Source organism: Ctenopharyngodon idella, chromosome 13 (assembly GCF_019924925.1).
Source record: "Ctenopharyngodon idella isolate HZGC_01 chromosome 13, HZGC01, whole genome shotgun sequence".
Taxonomy (NCBI): Eukaryota; Metazoa; Chordata; class Actinopteri; order Cypriniformes; family Xenocyprididae; genus Ctenopharyngodon; species Ctenopharyngodon idella.
Genome location: NC_067232.1, coordinates 11,993,190 through 12,011,565, shown reverse-complemented (window position 1 = coordinate 12,011,565; position 18,376 = coordinate 11,993,190). Strand labels below are relative to the sequence as shown.

Sequence of the window (18,376 nt, the reverse complement as noted above, 5' to 3'; positions counted from 1 at the left end):
GAAGGACAGGGTCACTGCCACACATTCAAAGAGACTGACTTCTGCCAAACTTGTAAACATTTTAAAGCAGCAGTGCAAGTAATTTATGTATCAGTGACCTCAAATGCAAAAGAAAGAGTTTTAAAAAAAAAACGAGCCCACACAAAACGTCCCTGTGCACAAAATGTTCCCATCCACAACACTCGCTGATAGAGGCTGTTTCCTTTGGCATTAAATCACTCATTAAAGATCAGACATGAAAGTGCTCATAGAACGCTACAATGTTTTGAGCTAACATGCCAAATAATAAGAGAGGAACAGCTCTTTCAAGAAAAGACGAGTGACGGTTATGGAAGAGGACATTGTCTGGATGTTTTTTCATTATTACAGTGGTACCGAAGCTTGACCCCATTTTATTAGTTTTAAAAGACAACCACAGACCACGGAAATGCTTGTTAGGTCTTTTATGGTCTGTGGTCTCACAGCTTTCTTTGATCATTACTGACATCAATTCAACCTCTCAAACAAATGGCTGGATGTTTGCAAATGTTTGAAATGAGAGTTTACAAATGTAACGTTTACAAATGTCATTTAATTGTATGTCTTTCCTCATTACCAGAAAATATAAATATCCATATTAAATGTACTTTTGTAATTAAACTGTAACTTTAAATTATAAATACTATGTTTTCTAATTTATGTATTTATATATATATATACACAGTCAAACTAAAAATTATTCAGACACCTTGAACATTTCATTCATTAGTTTATTCACTATAGTTTAAAAAAAAAAAAAAACTATTACAAACATTTCTGTTAATTGAAATAAAAATTAATTGAAATAAAAAAATATTGAACTCAACGAAAATTCAAAATGTTGCCTTGAATAATAAACTAAAACTGAAACTTAAACTTAAATAAAAATAAATAAAACCTAATTTTAAAACAAAAGCACAATGAAATTAAGGTAACACTTTACAATAAGGTTTTATTTGTTAACATTACTTAACTATGTAGGTAACTTGGACTACAAATGGACAGTACTACAGCATTTATTAATCTTAGTTAATGTTATTTTCAGTATTTTGTAATACATTATTAAATCAAAAGTTGTATTAACATTAGTTAAAGGGATAGTTCACCCAAAAATGAAAATTCTGTCATCATTTACTCACCCTCAAGTTGTTTCAAACCTGTATGAATTTTGTTCTGCTGAACACAAAGGAAGATATTCGAAAGAATGTCAGTAACCAAACAGATATCGCCCCCATTTACTTCCATAGTAGGAAAAATAAATACTATGGTAGTCAATGGGGGGCGAGATCTGCTTGGTTACAATCATTCTTCCAAATATCTTCCTTTGTGTTCAGCAGAACAAAGAAATTCATACAGGTTTGAAACAACTTGAGGGTGAGTAAATGATGACAGAATTTTCATTTTTGAGTGAACTATCCCTTTAATGCACTGTGAACTAACATGAACAAACAATGAACAGTTGTATTCTCACAAGTATTTATATGATATAGAACCCCCTTGCATTTTCTATGTGCTTCCTGCAGCTTGAGGACAGTATGTAGCTGGTGGATGCTGGGTATTAATGCGGTGTGCCCATTAGGAACAGAGCGACAGGGCTGGGCACCCCTGGCCGCCATTAACTGAGGATTAGTGCTGGACCTCACACCCTTTGATGAGCGGATTCTTCACATCCGCTCTACTGAAAGTCGGCAGGCAGTCACGCTCTTGTGCACACACTTTTTCCAAACCTACTGTATTGAACATATGGAACGGTGTGTTTGTCATATTCATTATTCCATGAAACTATCTCGTTCCTGACAGAAGTCAATTCTCTTAGTGTGATTTGAGCATAATGATGGTATGAACTCTCAAAAAAGAGTATCAATGTCAAAGCTTAGCTTTTAAAATTTAAAGTAATAATAGCTTGGATGCTGTGAGGACTGTGTCTAAAAGGGTGAGAGGTCATTTTGGGTAGCTGACCTGTCTGTTTCATAGCTGCTCTATTGTCTAGTGCACACTGCCCTCTACTGTCACAGAACTTAAACAACAGGACACCAGGCATATGAGTAGTATCAAACATGTTGAGGCTTCAGGGTGTTTTCTAAAACTGGGGGGGAAAAAAGCTTATTTTGTTACCTATTATAATGAAACACCTTTGTTGTTTGAGCCTTTTGAATGTCATCATGAAGGCTGAGCAGAAGCTAAAAAAGCATCACCATGATATTACATCATGTTGCACAATACCATTCAAAAGTTTGGAGTCAGTAGGGATTTTTAAAAATGTTTTTGAAAGAAATCTCTCAAATATTTACAGTAAAAGCAATAATATTTGTGAAATATTAACACAATTTAAGATAAATGTTTTCTATTTGAATACATTTTAAAATTCCTGTGATGGCAAAACTGAATTTTCAGCATCATTACTTCAGTCTTCAGTGTCACATGATCCTTCAGAAATCATTCTAATATGCTGATTTGGTGCCCAAAATCATTTCTTGTGCTGCTAGATATTTTTGTGGAAACCATGATACATGATTACATATTTGAAATAGAAATCTTTTGTAACATTATGTATTTACTGACACATTTGATCAATCTAATGCATCCTTGTTGAAAAAAAAAAATATTAATTTATTTAAAAATAAATAAATAAATAAAAAATATGAGAATAAGCTCTGTAGAGTTGATTTTCAGTACAACCTCAATTTTATTGAATTTAATTTTATTTAATCAGTATTATTTATATAATTATAGTATAATCTACATTTAAGACCCTGTATGCAGTTATTTTGTTAATATTTTGTAACTCGTGATATACTGTGAATATTGAGGTCGCAGGCACTGCAGTGCACAATTCAGAATACATCACAATACACTTTTAACAGTAATGTTAAGAAATAAGTACTAAGATTATGAAGAATTGAAACTTGATCATTTAGAGGGCTTTCCGGGACCTGTATTTATTGTTTGTTGATGGTAATTATTGGCATAAGCAGACAAGTCAAAACTCTCTCTCTCTCTCACTCTCTGGTTAAGCCACTCATTTCCCCCTACTTTTCCACTGCAGACTTCAACCAGACACTAAAGATAAACATCAGCAGTGAGACCCAAGGCTGCACGACTAAGCAACAACTCACAAATACCCTGAAAGAGATTTTTTCCATGAACACATTCTCTTTTTTTTCCTCATAAGTAACCTTTTTGTCAGGTTTCAGACGTTATTTTTTCCTCGTGTTATTTGCGAGGCATCAATGAATCAGTTTGAGTCAGTGGAATAATCCCTCTGTGTTGCATATGATTAGTCAGCTCAAACTCTAGAAGGCCAGCAGGCCTCTGAGCCATAAACAGGCAGTGCTGTGTGCTTTCTAGACTGGAAGCTTTAGAAAGACAGTATGAAAGGCCTGTTCAACGGCCGTCTGAGCCCTAGTGTGGACAGAGCTCTACTTAGAAGGTGTGGCACATCCTGAGAGAGTGGAACACATGCACATACACATCAAGACTGATTTCCTGTTGCCCTGCCTGCACAACGCTCTCATAGTAGTCCTAAATCCAATATTAACTAACTGCAGAACCGCAGAGCCATATGTCACAGCAGTTTCAGTGGCAGACCAGCAGTCTCAGACCGGAAGTTAGGGTGAAGATTATAGCATCCTTAAGGTTACGTTTATTGGTAGAGTTGGGTTGGGTATTCATTATGGTGGAGCTTATAGTTATAGTAAGGGTCAGAGGTGGCCTTTGCAATTCAGAGGCCCATTTCAAATAAAAAGTTGGAGAAAAAAAGACAGACAAGCATTACATGCAATGCGACTGCAATTACTTTATTATCTCTGTTATATTTAATAATGTTATCTCATATTTCACTCTTAATAGTCTGTTTATAAATGCATTCAATCTACAGCTATCTACGCATTCCATATTATTAACCATAATGAAATGACACTTTTATATATGAAACTAAATCACCAGTAGGTGGTGGCAACTCATTGGCTGCATCCGAAAACTTAAAAAAATGCTGCCTTCAGAGGACACATTCCAAGGTAGGAAGGCATCAAGGCACGTCTGAATCCAATGTCAGCTTCACTTCCTGTCTCCTGAGACACCTTCATCTAATTGATTTTTGAAGGCAGCTTAGATGTATCCTTCGCTGGCTTTGATATCCCACAATCCTGTGCTTTCCATTCGGTGACATGTGAGCAAAAAAAAGAAAGATGGCATCTTAAAGTTGCAATTTCTGTCAGTTTGTGTGTAAATGTACGTCTTTGACCAACATTTTCCACTTCTGATGTAATTTCTAGCGAGAAACTACTGTAGTAATTAAATATTTGTTTAGTTCTCACCAAAGCTCACTTTATTTTGCTGTAGATCATTAAACTGTTTCGCTGCCTCAGAAGTCTGTCCGAAATCAGTTTCGTGAGGTACTTTCGTGCACAAATGCTGCCTGCAGAGTCATATCCTGTAAGGCAGCGAGGCAACAAGTCAGCTGCCTAAGTTTTCGAATGCAGCCATTATCTTAAAAAGTGAGTCATTGAATCATTCAGTCAAACGATTCATTCAAAACGTGTAATGCAAGTTCACACTACAGGATTTTAAACCCGATTTAAGACTGATTTGCAAGTCAAAGAGCTTACCGACGAGTCGGGCTGTGATTGGGGGCAAATCAGCGGGTGATCAGTGCTCGCCAATCTTTATGTGTGAACTACTCAACGACGCATCAAAGAGGCTCGCCAATGCCTCGCAGACACCAGGCATATCTAGCATGATAAATATCTGCCGACTGTCAGCCAACTCGACATCCCGTGGTGTCAAGTGTTGCGACGAGCTACAGCCAATGAGAGAGCAAGGCATGGGTTGAGGTCACAGGAAGAAAAACAGCATCAGCAACATGGCTTCAAGAAAAGTGTGGACACAAGAAATGGAGCAAAATTTAATTGAACCGTGGCAGATTTTTCAGAACAGATCGTCGCGCAAACAGCTTGCAGCGCTAATTTCTTCCTAATGTCCATTTTCCTGTTTCATGCATTTCCCATTCCACTTCTCGTGTGTGTTTTTGTGACAAAATGAGGTTTGGGAACCGGATAAGGTGTTTGGGTGACAGAGTTGTTGCTAGCTTGTGTAGTGTGTGACCCCCTGTTGTGCGGATCATTTGCGTAGTGTCACGTAGTGTGAACACCCAACCTGATCTCATGGCAATTCGTACGCATTTTACGAGGTGGCTAATTTGTACGAATTCATACGACCTCACTCGTACGAATTAATACGTTTTTTGCTAAATCGTACGTATTTTATGAGTTGACAAATTTGTATGAATTAATACGAATGACCTACCCCAAACCCCGCCCCTAAATCTACCCGTCACTGGGGTTTAGACAAATCGTACGAATTCGTAAGAGTGAGGGCGTACGACTTCATACGAATTAGCCACCTCGTAAAATATGTACGAATTGGTCGTGAGATAGCGTTGGAACACCACAAGGACTTCAAGACTCCAGATTTACAGACAGCAAGGCATGCAGTCTAAACAGCACAGCAATCTGTCAATATGTCAAACTAGCATTCAAAGACTACAGATTTTAGCCCAGGATCAGAGGAATCTTTTAGGATTCTCAAAATTTGTCTCAGATGGCCAAATCATGGTCAAAATTGGCTGCTGTCCTGAAATGGCTTTTGCTGTGGTTAGACATATTTCCCTAAATCAGTGAATTAAACAAAACATTCTTAAAAAGGAAATTACTTTGACATTGGTATTCACAGTCCTCCACTGATATTGATATGTGGGGAGGAAAGACCTGTGCCAATGAAACATGCAATTTGCATACGTCCTCAGCATGAACTTTAGCAGCAGAAATCCTACGGGTATAAATCGTACTTTATTTTCACCATACTTGCGTCACAAACTCAGAGAACTGATTTTTCAGTTTGTTCTTGTGTAAATCAGCCTTCACGATAGGCTAAACGACTACCACAGCACGTACACTGAAGCAGAGCGGTAGCTTCGCTGTTTTGTCAATGCAAAATTTCCCTGTGGACTCATTAAATCAGGGATTCTGATTCCAAGGGACATTTCAACACTGATGTATCACAGTAAACCCATACTTTGTGAAATACCAGTGTGTAGACAGACACTCTGCTCTCTCTCGTTGTTTAACAGATGCTAGACTCTTGAATGCACATTTATCTTATACTGCTGCCAGTGACTGCAATAACAGATCTTAAATTATTTATTGTTGCACACAGATAGCAGCAGCAGCACAATTAAACAGAAACATATCCTAGTGGGCATTCTGCTACAATTATGACAAATTTGTGTTTTGGTGGGTTTATTTTTATATTTTATTTTATTTTTTATATTTTATTTCTGTTAAGAACAATGTATAAATGTATATTCTTTGTGATGTGCTGCTTGCTTGCAGTGTAAATAAAGCTCAGAGCATAAAGATACTACTGTAACTCTTTTCAAAGAACTACTGCATTACTAATGCAGACATCTAAGCTTTGGCTTAGCTTTCCATGGCCAGGAAAGGTCAGGAAATAGTTTAAGGATGATGTGGATATTTGGTTCTCAGTAAATCTGTGTTAAGATAAGAGTTAAGTGTGCAGAGAAAACATCACTGTTTCCAAGCTCTTACTCATATTTTAAGAATGTCCATTGTCCATTTGGTTCATATTTTTGTCATGCTGTCATATGTAAGACTCCATATGTTTCCTAACAATAATTCACAAATGGTCATTCAAAAAATAAAATGGTAACACTTTACAATAAGTTCTCATTTGTTAAAATTATTTAATGTATTACCTAACATGAACTAACAATGAGCAATACATTTATTACCCCAATTATTTAATCTTTGTTAGTGTTAGTTAATAAAAATACAGTCCTTCATTCTTTGTTCATGTTAGTTCACAGTGCATTAAATAATGATAACAAACTTTTGATTTTAATAATGTATTAGTAAATGTTGAAAATAACATGAACTAATATTAATAAATGCTGTAAGAAGTATTGTTCCTTTTGAGTTCATGTTAACTAAAGTAGTTAACTACAGACTAACCTAATAAACTGACTTCCCCCTCGGGGTTTGGGAGAAGTCTTGAAGGAGATTGTGTAATGGGCCAGCTCTCCCTGGGAAAGTAAGTGGGCGAACCACAAACCAAATCCAAATACATATATCAGTCTCAGTCTACATCGAAATACTGTGTCCTGACTGAGTCAGCCATGCTGCCCCCCCTACCCCTTTATTATTATTATTATTATTATTACTACCTCTTAGATGTATTATTTATTTATTCCCCTCTTCTTTCTTCTCTCTCTCTCTCTCTCTCCTTCTCCTTCTTCAAACACTCTGCTTTACATATATATTGATATATACAAGATGGAGATAAACACATGCACAACAACCTAGCACCTACACTTCACATAATCACTCACAAAACCTATACTTTCTTGTTTATTTGTTTTCTCTTCTTGTTTGTTGTTAGGTTGGTTTTGTATTTACAGTGTTGTCCTCCTATATTTTGTCTTATTATGTCCTGTCCTACAAATAAAAAATTAAGTAGTTAATGTTAACTAATGAAACCTTATTGTACGGTGTTACCAATATAACGTATGTGATGTTTGAAATAGCTTTTGGCTTTAGTTGAAACTAAATGGCGATGAACTATTTTAAGAATGCTATGCTTTTCCAATTCTAGCGTTAATTCATACTCATAGAAGACTAGAGGTTGCAGAGTGGTGTTCCTAAAGAAAATGGTTATTAATTCATTTTCTGCCTTTTCACTTGTTTACTATGCCTGCATGGCCAAAGAACAAATACCCTTGGAATATTTTGGTTCTCCCTTAGTATTTTGCTGTTGAAATAGAGTATTTTGGTCTAGAAATGGCGCTAGAAATGACAGTTGAGTCATTTTATTTTGTTTAGGAATGATTGTTTTAATGTCATTTACTTTGTAATTTTTTTTTCCAACCTTTACTCATATTCTATTTTTGTTTTATTTTTAAAATATTAAAAATAGTACCAAAAAATAAAAATAAAAATAATAAATTAAATGTCAACTGCATGGACAACGGCCTATTCTGCTAAACCTGCTTCTTTTTTTTTTTCTTTTTGAGTGAATAATGCCACTGTTGTGCTCCAGGATCACAGCTGGCTGTCAAAAGCTGCTTTTTATATTGACTGTCTCTTCACACAGAGGACCTTTTTTCTTAGTTTGGTCTTGGTCTGGTAATATCCAGATACATTTGGAATTTTTAACATCCTGCAATAATGAGATGACCAATTCTGACAAAGCCAAATTTGGGCTTTAATGTCAACAAGCAATTTAAAATGATGACCACACATAAATAAGATGTCCACTTGCTTCCCTTTTTGTGAAATAATGATCCTTTAGTTTCTTTTCAGAAAAAAAGGAAAAGTTGTTTCCAGACACACACAAATATACACACATTCACAGGCAGATCATGTCTCATCTTATGAGTATGGATGTTTTTTGTCCTCATCAAACTTTGTTTTTCAAATGGAGACATCTAAAATCAATAATCTCAGTTAGCTTTTCCAAGAGGGTATATGTTCAAATAAGCCAGGTGATGCCACAAGTACCTCAGTGTAAGCAATGTCCCAGTGTGTTACAGTGTGCCAGTGTGTCTCTGCTATGCATATTTTAATCTACATACAGTATAAAAACCTCATCACATTTCACACTTGGTTTTCCTTTAACAATGCATCAAGGAAATAATCTATGACTAAATAAAATGTTTTTCTTCAAGCAAACTAAAAGATTTGTTTAATAGTTTCTGTTCACTGTCTACAAACCTGTACCCAAAGAGTTTCATGGTCGGTTCACAAACTTTCTGTACAACTTGGGCCAGTTTGAATGGTATACTACGCCGCCATTTCTCCACCTGTTCTGATGAGTTTTTTTGGGTGGAATACACACCACTTGCCTCCGTTGATGCATGTGTGTTCCTCAGGATCCAGTCCCGTGCTTGTGTCGTCATCGGAATCCCTGTGAAATTGTACATTTCTGCTGCTTTCTGCATGGGGTTCCTGGCAATATCCTCGTAACGTACTAACATATAACGGTTTTTCAGCCATTTCGGCTGACTCAAGCCCAACTCGGCAGAGATGCGGATGTTGTTACAGTTTCCTTCGAGACGTTTGACCTCCTCATCCTCTATAGGCACATCCCCATTAACAGCCCAACTTTTCCAGTTGTGGTACTTACCGGCAAAGGCCACCATCCTTGATGCCAGGATGGCTCGAGGGTCTCTCACCAACTGTATGAATTTGATATCCAACCGAGGGTCCTCTACTAGAGAGCGAAGTGTGTCTAGCTGCCGGACCCTCACTGTTTTGATCACCCTGTGCTGTTTTCCTAGGCAGGCCTCAGACGCCAAGGTCAGATTGAGCGGTCCGCAACGCCTTGTCTTGCAGTGGTACCTCTCAAAAACGTCTTTTACAACCGGAGTGCAGACTTGCTCCTCACACAAGGCCATACTGGACTCTCTGCGGAACAGGGCAGGGGTGACGTGGTCCCATGGAGGAGGGCTAATGAAGCGCTCCAACATGGAGAAGTTACACAAGAAGAGATGCTGCAGGACATCCCTGTACACCCAAACAGAAGTGCTGGCATTTGTGCCACTCGTGCCAATCGATAGCATCCTCTCCACGTGCCAGAGTGGCTCAAAGAGGTAAAACATGTTGCCACCCTGTTGGTTAAAGAACTCGCCCACAAAAGAAGATCCTGTACGAGTAGTGGCCATCAAGAGGATGTGCTTTCGACCTGCCTGAGTGCCATTCTCAGAATAAATGCCCTCTGGATAGGAACTGTTGTCCTCCATTACTACCAGAGCATCGTAGGGCACTGGAGGCTCTGGCGTCAGTGGGCTTCGTCGGAGTGTTAGCTTGTCTGAGACCCTGCGAATATTACAATATTATACAATTTAAAATTAATAAAAATAAATATATATATATATATATATATAAAATGTATATTCACATTCTCACCTTGAAATAATGTTGTTTTCTTTTTCAATGATGACAAGTGCCACAATGCAGATAATGATGACTGCATACTTGTTCCTCATTCTCAAATTAACTTCTATTTAGGAAATGCCTCCACAGACTGCTAAATAGTCACTGCTGCCAACTGTTTTGGGTTCATCTCATGTCACAACCTGGGTCTACAATTCATCTGCAATAAACAAAATCAAGACAAGAGTTTTGGCACCATTTCCACACAGACATAAAACTCACTAACACACCAGCCCTAGGTATTGATTTCAAGCGTTGACAGATTTATACCGTTTGGCACAGGAGACAGACAATTTCAGCTTTGTTCCCAAACAAGCAGCCTGCACTGTCATCACCTGTCCAGTAATTCCACTAATGTGGAATGATGAGAGATGATGATGAGTTCTACAGAATACAATGTCTCTCTTTGGTTACTGCTTACTGTGGATCACCATGAATCATCAAAAAGTAGTACTTCTTTAGCATTTTTTTTAATGCTGAAATATTAGTACTAAAACCATTGTTCAGAAGGTTTGGATCGTTTTTTTTTTTTATGTTTTTAAAATAATAATAATCTTTTGTGCTCACCAGGGGCCTGTACCACGAAGCCGGATTAGCTGGTTAGCCAGGTAGGTTTTAGATTAGTTTGCGCCAATCCTGGGTTTTAGGTATCATGACTTGGCTTTTAGCGGCGTTCATCACCATAGTAACTTACGCTTCACAGTGTCACGATCACCGTCTGTTCCTGTCAGTTCCTGGACTTCATTTCCCATAATCCTCCCTTCCAACCACATGCACACTCCACACCAATCACCAATTGCCACACACACCTGCAGATGATTACCTGGACTATTTAAGTCACACACACACACACTCTCTCACCGCGAAGTCTTGATTTGCCCCGGTGATCATTACTAAGCGTTTTCTTGTGGACTGTTTCCTGGTTTCCGTCGGATTGTTTATTCTTTGTGATTCTCTGCTGCCTGCCCTGAACCTTGCCTGTGTACTGGACTGTGTTTGTTTGCCGCCTGCCCTGATCTCTGCCTGTGACCCGAAACTGTTTGTCTGCCGCCTGCCTCGACCATTGCCTGTCCTTGTTTATGTTCCTGCCTTTGCCCCTGTCTACCTGTGTAAATACTGTTCTTAATAAAGCTGCAAATGGATCCCCGCTCTGCCGACTCATCCTTACACACAGCTAACCTGCTCCTGGGCAGGTTATGTTCTGGTTTAGAGATCTCAAAGCCAATCAGATGTGAGCAAACTGACACTGACACATCCAACGCAATAAAGTCACTCCCCCAGTTTCTCTTCCTCCAAATTAAAGATCACTATATAGCAAAAAAATATTTAACAATAAAATTGTCTGGCTTTAATGATAATTACTTAGAATTATTTTATGATTTATATATGATTTATATGATTATTATATGATATATATTATTATTCATTACACACAAGCGATTTTAGTTTAGCAGTTATTATTAAGCATTTCGTTTTAATGAAGATCATTTCTTTTATTTGTCCTCTTTCATGGACAAGTATTTTCGTCAGTGTAAATGAGTTTAAATACTTTATTTTCTTTAATCTCTTAACCTTCAGCAAAAGAGTTTTGAATCGCACTGGCTCTCTCGCGAGAAGTGAATCACAGTTTCTCTCTGTTGCAAGGCATGTGATTGGCTGTTGACCGCTGATGTCACGCATTCATGTGCACGCGCTCCACAAACTCAGGATCAAAGCCCGAGTTGACAGAGAAAGTTGATGATCAGCATCATGGTACCAACAAAGCCGGATTGGAGTGGTTTGGTTTTGTCAACTCGAAACTAATCCTACAACCCTGAGTTTGTTCAACTACCATCATGGTACAGGCCCCAGGACTGCATTGTTAAAACAACAACAACAACAATGTAAAAACAGTAATCTGTGAAATATTATTACAATTTAAAATTACTGTTTTTTAATATATCTTAAAATGTCATTTATTCCTGTGATGCAAAGCTAAATTTTCAGCATCATTAGGACTGTTCAGTGTCACATGATCCTTCAGAAATCATTCTAATATGCTGATTTGCTGCTAATTCTTCATTCTAATATGAAACATTTCTTATTATTGTCAGTGTTGAAAACAGTTGTGCTGCTTAATATTTTTGTGAAGACTGTGATACATTTTTTCCATGACTTGTTGATGAAAAGAATAGCATTTATTGTGATGAAACGGTAATCTATCCGAATGAGAATGGAGTGATCCACAAGCTTCACAACAAAACTCTAAGGAGCAAACAGGAAACTAAATCATAACTCAGTAGCTTTGGTTTTGCCTCAAGGCAATCCACAGTCAAAAGGAAATGACACTTCCTATTGCAGCAAGACTAAAATGCCTTTATTAAATCTTGGAAGCCAGATGTAGATTTATTTGTTATTTTTATTTTTTTGACAATGAACCATTTTCTTTTTTTGAGAAAAGAGCTAGGTATACAGTTCGTAGTAAACAATATGGCGAGTGTCCTCTGCAGATGGTTTAAAATGATCTGTTGTTGTATAGCATTTAATTAATGTGCTTTTCCATCCATCTTAGGAAAGCTGACTGTAGCTACACTGAATTTCTCAGCTTCCCTTTCACCAAGGGTTCAGGACCTCTGAATTCCACAAGCCATTTGTTCACTGTACTGCGTGTTGTGGGGGTAGTTTTGCTTTACCTGTTTAAATAAACCTTTTTATGAAGGTGACAAGGACTTAGTCTTATTCTTTCATCATCAAAGTTATATCACTAAATTTAAAACGGAAATAGTTAGAGATTTGAATACAGAGGTTTAAATTTGCTTTATGACAGTTCTAATGAAAGTATTAATGTATATATAACAGACTCTTTATTTGTACTGAGTATAAAAACTGAAGGGAAATGGTAAAGGAACGACACCATTACACCACTAAATAAATTGGGCTGTTACGTTGCAATAAAACCAGCAGCTTTAGGGCATGTTTGACCCCAGATAACCCCACCGACTAGCTTTGAGTGTGTGAGCTGCCATAACCTGCCGCAGCTCTGTTCAGGACTGTTGTTTACCAGCAGCAATGCTATGTGTTACCTTCAAAGCAAGGCAAACAACACCAGTTGACAGGGGTTAATCTGGACCATATCAAGAATACATCTGTGCAAATAAACCGACCAGACCTCTGCCAGACAGCGGCTTTTATGAATGTGACATTTTCCTAAACCATGCTAAAAACGCAAGGAGAGACAGTGTAATATTGTAGTCGTGAAGTAAGACGTGTACCAGTGGGAAAACTGTCATAGGTAAATGCCATGCAATTTGTCTGCACAAAGAGTAGCATTTAGGATATGACACAATTTTCGAGCCGTCAAGGAATGATAGTGTGCAGTCTAAGTAAATATAAACCAATTATGTGAGCTTATTATGCCATAGCCGTCAAACTGTCAGGCACGGCGGTTGAGCTGAGATCTTTACATATTCAAAAACCACTGGAGCATTTGACAAATCTGATGATCTGCTCAAGCAGAAATGGACATCACTCTGTTCATCATTCCCATACAAATTGCATTAATGGCTTCTCTTACAGCCTTATAGATGTGTTTGAATAAAATGCTTAAATAGACTCACTGTAGCAGTATTTCGGTTTAATTTTCTTTGTGTAAAAATACTTTATTTTTTCCCTAGAGATGGAAGATTCACATCAGTAGCTTTTTAAAATAAAATACAGTGCACCTAATGTATTCAGACTGGTCTGTGACATATGGTCAATCATTTTAAACCTTTGGGATAGCACCAGTTTTTATCCAGGAGTATTACATGGATATAATCTAGTGTCATTTTCTGTCAGAAAACATGACACAGGAAGTGAGTTAGCATGGGTATCAGAGAGGTGTGTGCAGTCTGGGGCCAGGGAGCATGTTTCATCCTTGTGTTTTTGTCTTGTTTCATTACTGAGCGCTTTGCGGTTCAGCAGTGCGTGATAGCGCCTTCTGGGAGATAGGCAGTGTTTAGCTGGAGTTCTTCTATATGAGATAAATCCACTATCACCAGTGACAGGCTCACTTGTGCTGCCTGGGCCCACAAGTTGCAGCTGTAGCAGCGGTGGTGGAGGAGGGGAACGGGAACAGGGGGTGCATTTGTCATGGATATATCACAAAATGTAAACCTTAAAGAGACGTGGCACCAAATGGCTTCTCTCTCACACACACACCGTTCTTTCACTTGCTGTTTTGAAGTAATCAATGCGGACTAACAGAAGATTGAGCATGATGACAGCAATCTAACTACTAAATAATATACAGTATGGTAACATGATTGATGCATTGTAAAAAACAAACTAAATATAAAACGTATATTTTAATTGCTGCCTTAAATGTTTATATCAATTCAAAGTGGTGTCAAAGTCACGGTCGGCAGCAATAAGTTCCTTACTCTTTCAACCACTTTGAATTTCATTCATGATAAAGAAAATTTTAATGAAAATAAATATGTAAAAACTCATAAAATCAAGTAGAAAGTTAAATGGATGTAAACAAAGATGTCACGTGACTTAAAAAAAAAAGTATGTTTTGTTTTCAGGAAATATGTAGACTGATAAAAAAAAAAAAAAGAAATAACAAATCTGTGTATTATGACTTAAGTCATACATCTTTTAGATTTTAAAAATTGGTCCACATCAGTTTTATATCAAGCTGTGATTTCCTGTGATACTTTATGAAATGACAAATTCCTTAAATTAACTCGACTATCAGAGTCATTTTATCATAAGGCTACAATTCTTGCGAGAACAATAAGATAGATAGATAGATAGATAGATAGATAGATAGATAGATAGATAGATAGATAGAACTCAAATATTACTATTGTATTGTTGTAACTTTGGCAGTTGTAAAAGTTAATACAGAGCGAAAGTGGTAAAAATAAATCCACATTACTGGACTGATAGCAGCTGGACTGGAAAAAAAATAAAATAATTTTAAAAAATTACCTCACTGCCTGAACGAGTCTTCAGTGGTTCATCTGGAGCATCCTGAATGATCGCGCCTGGTACACATTGTTCCTGTGCGTAGGCTATGTGAAGACTCCAAAATAGGTACTGCACTTATCTACGTGAGTGAAAACACTAACTACGCTAAAAAGTTATTATGTGATTTATAATCCGTACTTCATACCCTGATCATCGTATTTCCACGAACAAAAGGAGATCATTCAATGAAAAGGAACTTCCAACTTGGAATTCCAAGGAACTCATAAGTTGAAGGGTCCCAAAGTCATTTCCAGACTCTCACGACATTGAAGTAATGTCTTTTATTAACGTATTTCCATTTGCGCTTTTCTCGGGTGCAGCATGCTGGAAAACGTGTCCATTACTCGGCGGTCTCAAAGTTTGGGCTATCCCTGGATACACGGTCACGTGGTCAAAAAAGAACCCCCAGTGTGAGTGTTCACAAGGGCTTTTCTGTTTGAGGAGGGCCCTGGGACACTCCTACGTGGATTCCTTCACCCCCCTTTTGCAGTGGGGAGTCGATGGGGCTAGGATAAAACACGCTGCGGTAATTTACCTGAACTTGTACACTCAGTGAATGAATAATGGGTCGAAACAACTGTTTGAATTACGACGCATCTCAGTGTCCATTTAAAAAAGTCTTTGTAACATGGTTCCTGCCAAAAGTTATTGTTAAACTGTAAATCATAGCAAATTACTATGGGATCTTTTTTAAACAGTGTAAGACGCTTTCTATAGTAGTTATTTATTTAGATGACAGTGCTGGCAATCAATTATCAGTTTTAGTGTAGACTATGTATTTATAGCAGTGCTCTTTTTTCGTGTACTTTTGTGTTTGACTTTTCGTGTTTGATGTGCTTCTGATTTTGCACCGAATGACCCCTCATGGATCAATGAAGTATAGACTCTTGAAATATCTTGTAGTACCACGAGGAGAGCCTCGAAACGTTCAGCAATAACGTTATGTAACCACGTGAGGGCGGTGATATACAGTTTTACTGACAATATTTCAATTAACTACAATGACTAATCACATTCTTAGCTCTTTTGCTGTTGAATGGCCCAATTGCCTATAAGCATACCATATATACTGATTCCAAAAGCTATACGTACTGCCAAGCTGGGTCTTATCAAACCACTATAAAAGTGCCGAGCTGTGTATTTGAGGCACTGTTCTTGTCTTATTTAAACGGTGTAAATGAGGTTTATAGCTATTTTTCTGCAGTGTGTGTTTGCAACTTTATCCTCTCTATAATAACTTAGGGGAAACATGGGAGAAAATTATTAGGTTGGCTGACCATGTAAAAGCTTAAACTCTGAGCTATAATACATAATATATTTTCAAATGAAGTTTGTGAGAAGATTAAAATGACCCAAATATGTTGATGTCCCAGACTTTGCATCCAGTCCAAAGCTTATTTGTAATCCAAGATGTAACATTCAAACATGTGGATTGAAGATTTCAGATCTTTACATTTTTTAATAGTTATTAGTATTGAAACTGGGATTCTGATGAAATAGCTAATCTGTCCCAGTGGTCCCAGTTTAGATGTCCCCAGTGACCTTGTCATAGCACATATGATTTGCACATGCATTCTGAAATGCTGAAATTGATTCATTAATAAATATCGAGTTGTTTACATTATATTTAGTAGTAATTATGATTTTCTGTCTATTTTGTATAAAATATCACTGCTATCATTTAAAATCACTATGGCAGACCCTGGATGTCATTTGAGGTTTCTTTCCATTGTGAACTTTTTTTTCTTTCTTTCTTTTTTTAATGTGCATGTCCCATTTTAGACCATGCCAGGATAATCACAATAAAAGCGATATCTAAGACCTTTTATAGTCACGTCAGAAACACATTTAAGAAGATGATAATATTTTGCATAAATGGCAAATCTGCCTGTCATTCAAGGTTTCTATTCTGTCACATAATCCACACTGCTGATGTATGACTGACGCACATGATCACAATATACAAGACATTTCCAGGGGTTAATCTTACAATAAACTGGATTTTGACCTACTTTTCTGTTTGTTTGTTTGTTTTCTCTCTCTCTTTCTCTGATTGAAAAAACTAAATGGAAATGCAAAGAGTTTCCTTTTTATGTTATATATCAAAATGATCATAGTTATTTGTAATTTCATTATCTAGACAAAGCAAGAGCATTGCAACAAATCTGGTAATCATAAGCATTATCAAGGCAATATTTTCATGGTCATATTAAGGTAATCGGTATGTTCAAATCTGCCCAGATTCCAGTCTTTTCTGTGGTGCACATGCAGAGATGCTTCTGGTTTGTGTGTCCCTGTAGACTGGCCCTGAACACTACATGATGATGAAGGATTATTGTAGGTTAATCTGCTTGCCTGCCATCTGCCTGCTCCAAACAAATTAATCCTGAAAGCAAAGCCACACTCACAAATGTAGATGAAGGTAAATTGGCAGGTGTTTCATTTTGTGATCCACACAGCTGCTCATCTGAGCAAAAAGTAATATGAAAACAGTTTCAGTTCTGTATGGCAACTGGATTCTGAAACATTATTAGAACTTGCATTGTGATTCAAGTCAATAATACCATTCAAAGCCACTTTCACCCATACCTATCTTACTGACTTAAATTTATAACAACAAACACTATATTTATGCATATAGTTTGTTTTCTACTAAATAATCCACATTAACTCTTGACTTGGAGGAAAAAAGGGAAACTTGATTGTAAAAGATTTTGTTTAGCGTTAAATTTCAACTTATTTGAAGCATAATTCAGTGTTAAAAAGTGTGAGATATGGTGAAATGGAGGCTTTTCTTAATGCTGATGATGAGTATTAGATTACATAACTTTACATTTTAAATGTGACCTGAACATGTAAATGACTTGTTTTTTGTTTTGTTTAAAATCAGGTGACTCTTTTTATAATACTGTATTTCATCCAGTATTAATTGGTTTCTTTGAGACAGAGATCTCTAAATGTGGGATTTCAGTAGTACTACATCTAAGAAGATGGTCTCTAACCTGTCATATCAGGTCAGGTGTGCTACTCGTGAAGCCCTCTAGTGGCCATTAGTTGCCATGCTGCAAAGATGGGCTTCTAAAAATGGGCCCAGGGTTAAGGCGTGTCATGGGATTAGGCTCTTAGCACCTGTCTTAGCTCTACTCAATCTGAAATAAACACCCTTAGACGGACTCCTCCGTAGCTCTCTTCACTAGTACGCTGTCTGCTGTAAATGCTTTGCTTTATTAGGATGAAGAATGCTATGGAAATACAGTTTTCATCATTTCTTCTGCTAGCGCATTTCTGCTTTGGTATGTATTCTTGAAAACCTTTGAATCCGGATGTGACTCAGGCGATTAAATATTCCTTTAGTT

The 18,376-nt window shown here is 37.2% G+C and overlaps 2 protein-coding genes across 7 annotated transcripts in view; one reads left to right on the top strand and one right to left on the bottom strand.

Moving 5' to 3' along the window:
* Positions 1-18,376, top strand: part of cdhr1a (cadherin-related family member 1a) — a 131,961-nt gene that overhangs the window by 99,171 nt on the left and 14,414 nt on the right. Inside the window, exon 1 of one of the 5 annotated variants that reach the window (XM_051917864.1) lies at positions 17,784-18,313. The exons of the other annotated variants lie outside the window; for them this stretch is intronic. Coding sequence (XP_051773824.1) covers positions 18,235-18,313 — 79 coding nt within the window. The 5' untranslated portion in view covers positions 17,784-18,234. Of the gene's footprint in view, positions 1-17,783; positions 18,314-18,376 lie in introns of those variants that run through there. 5 annotated transcript variants of the gene reach the window in all.
* chst3a (carbohydrate (chondroitin 6) sulfotransferase 3a) lies at positions 5,346-15,383 on the bottom strand. 2 transcript variants are annotated; one of them, XM_051917870.1, is made up of 3 exons: positions 10,296-11,470; positions 9,999-10,185; positions 5,346-9,908 (listed from the first exon to the last, which is right to left on the bottom strand). In XM_051917870.1, the coding sequence occupies exons 2-3, from the start codon at positions 10,076-10,078 to the stop codon at positions 8,735-8,737; spliced, it is 1,254 nt and encodes a 417-aa protein (XP_051773830.1). In that variant the 5' UTR covers positions 10,079-10,185; positions 10,296-11,470; the 3' UTR covers positions 5,346-8,734. The 2 variants fall into 2 exon arrangements, with proteins under 2 accessions (XP_051773830.1, XP_051773829.1); XM_051917869.1 differs by lacking the exon at positions 10,296-11,470 and adding an exon at positions 14,982-15,383 and having other exon boundaries at positions 8,312-9,908.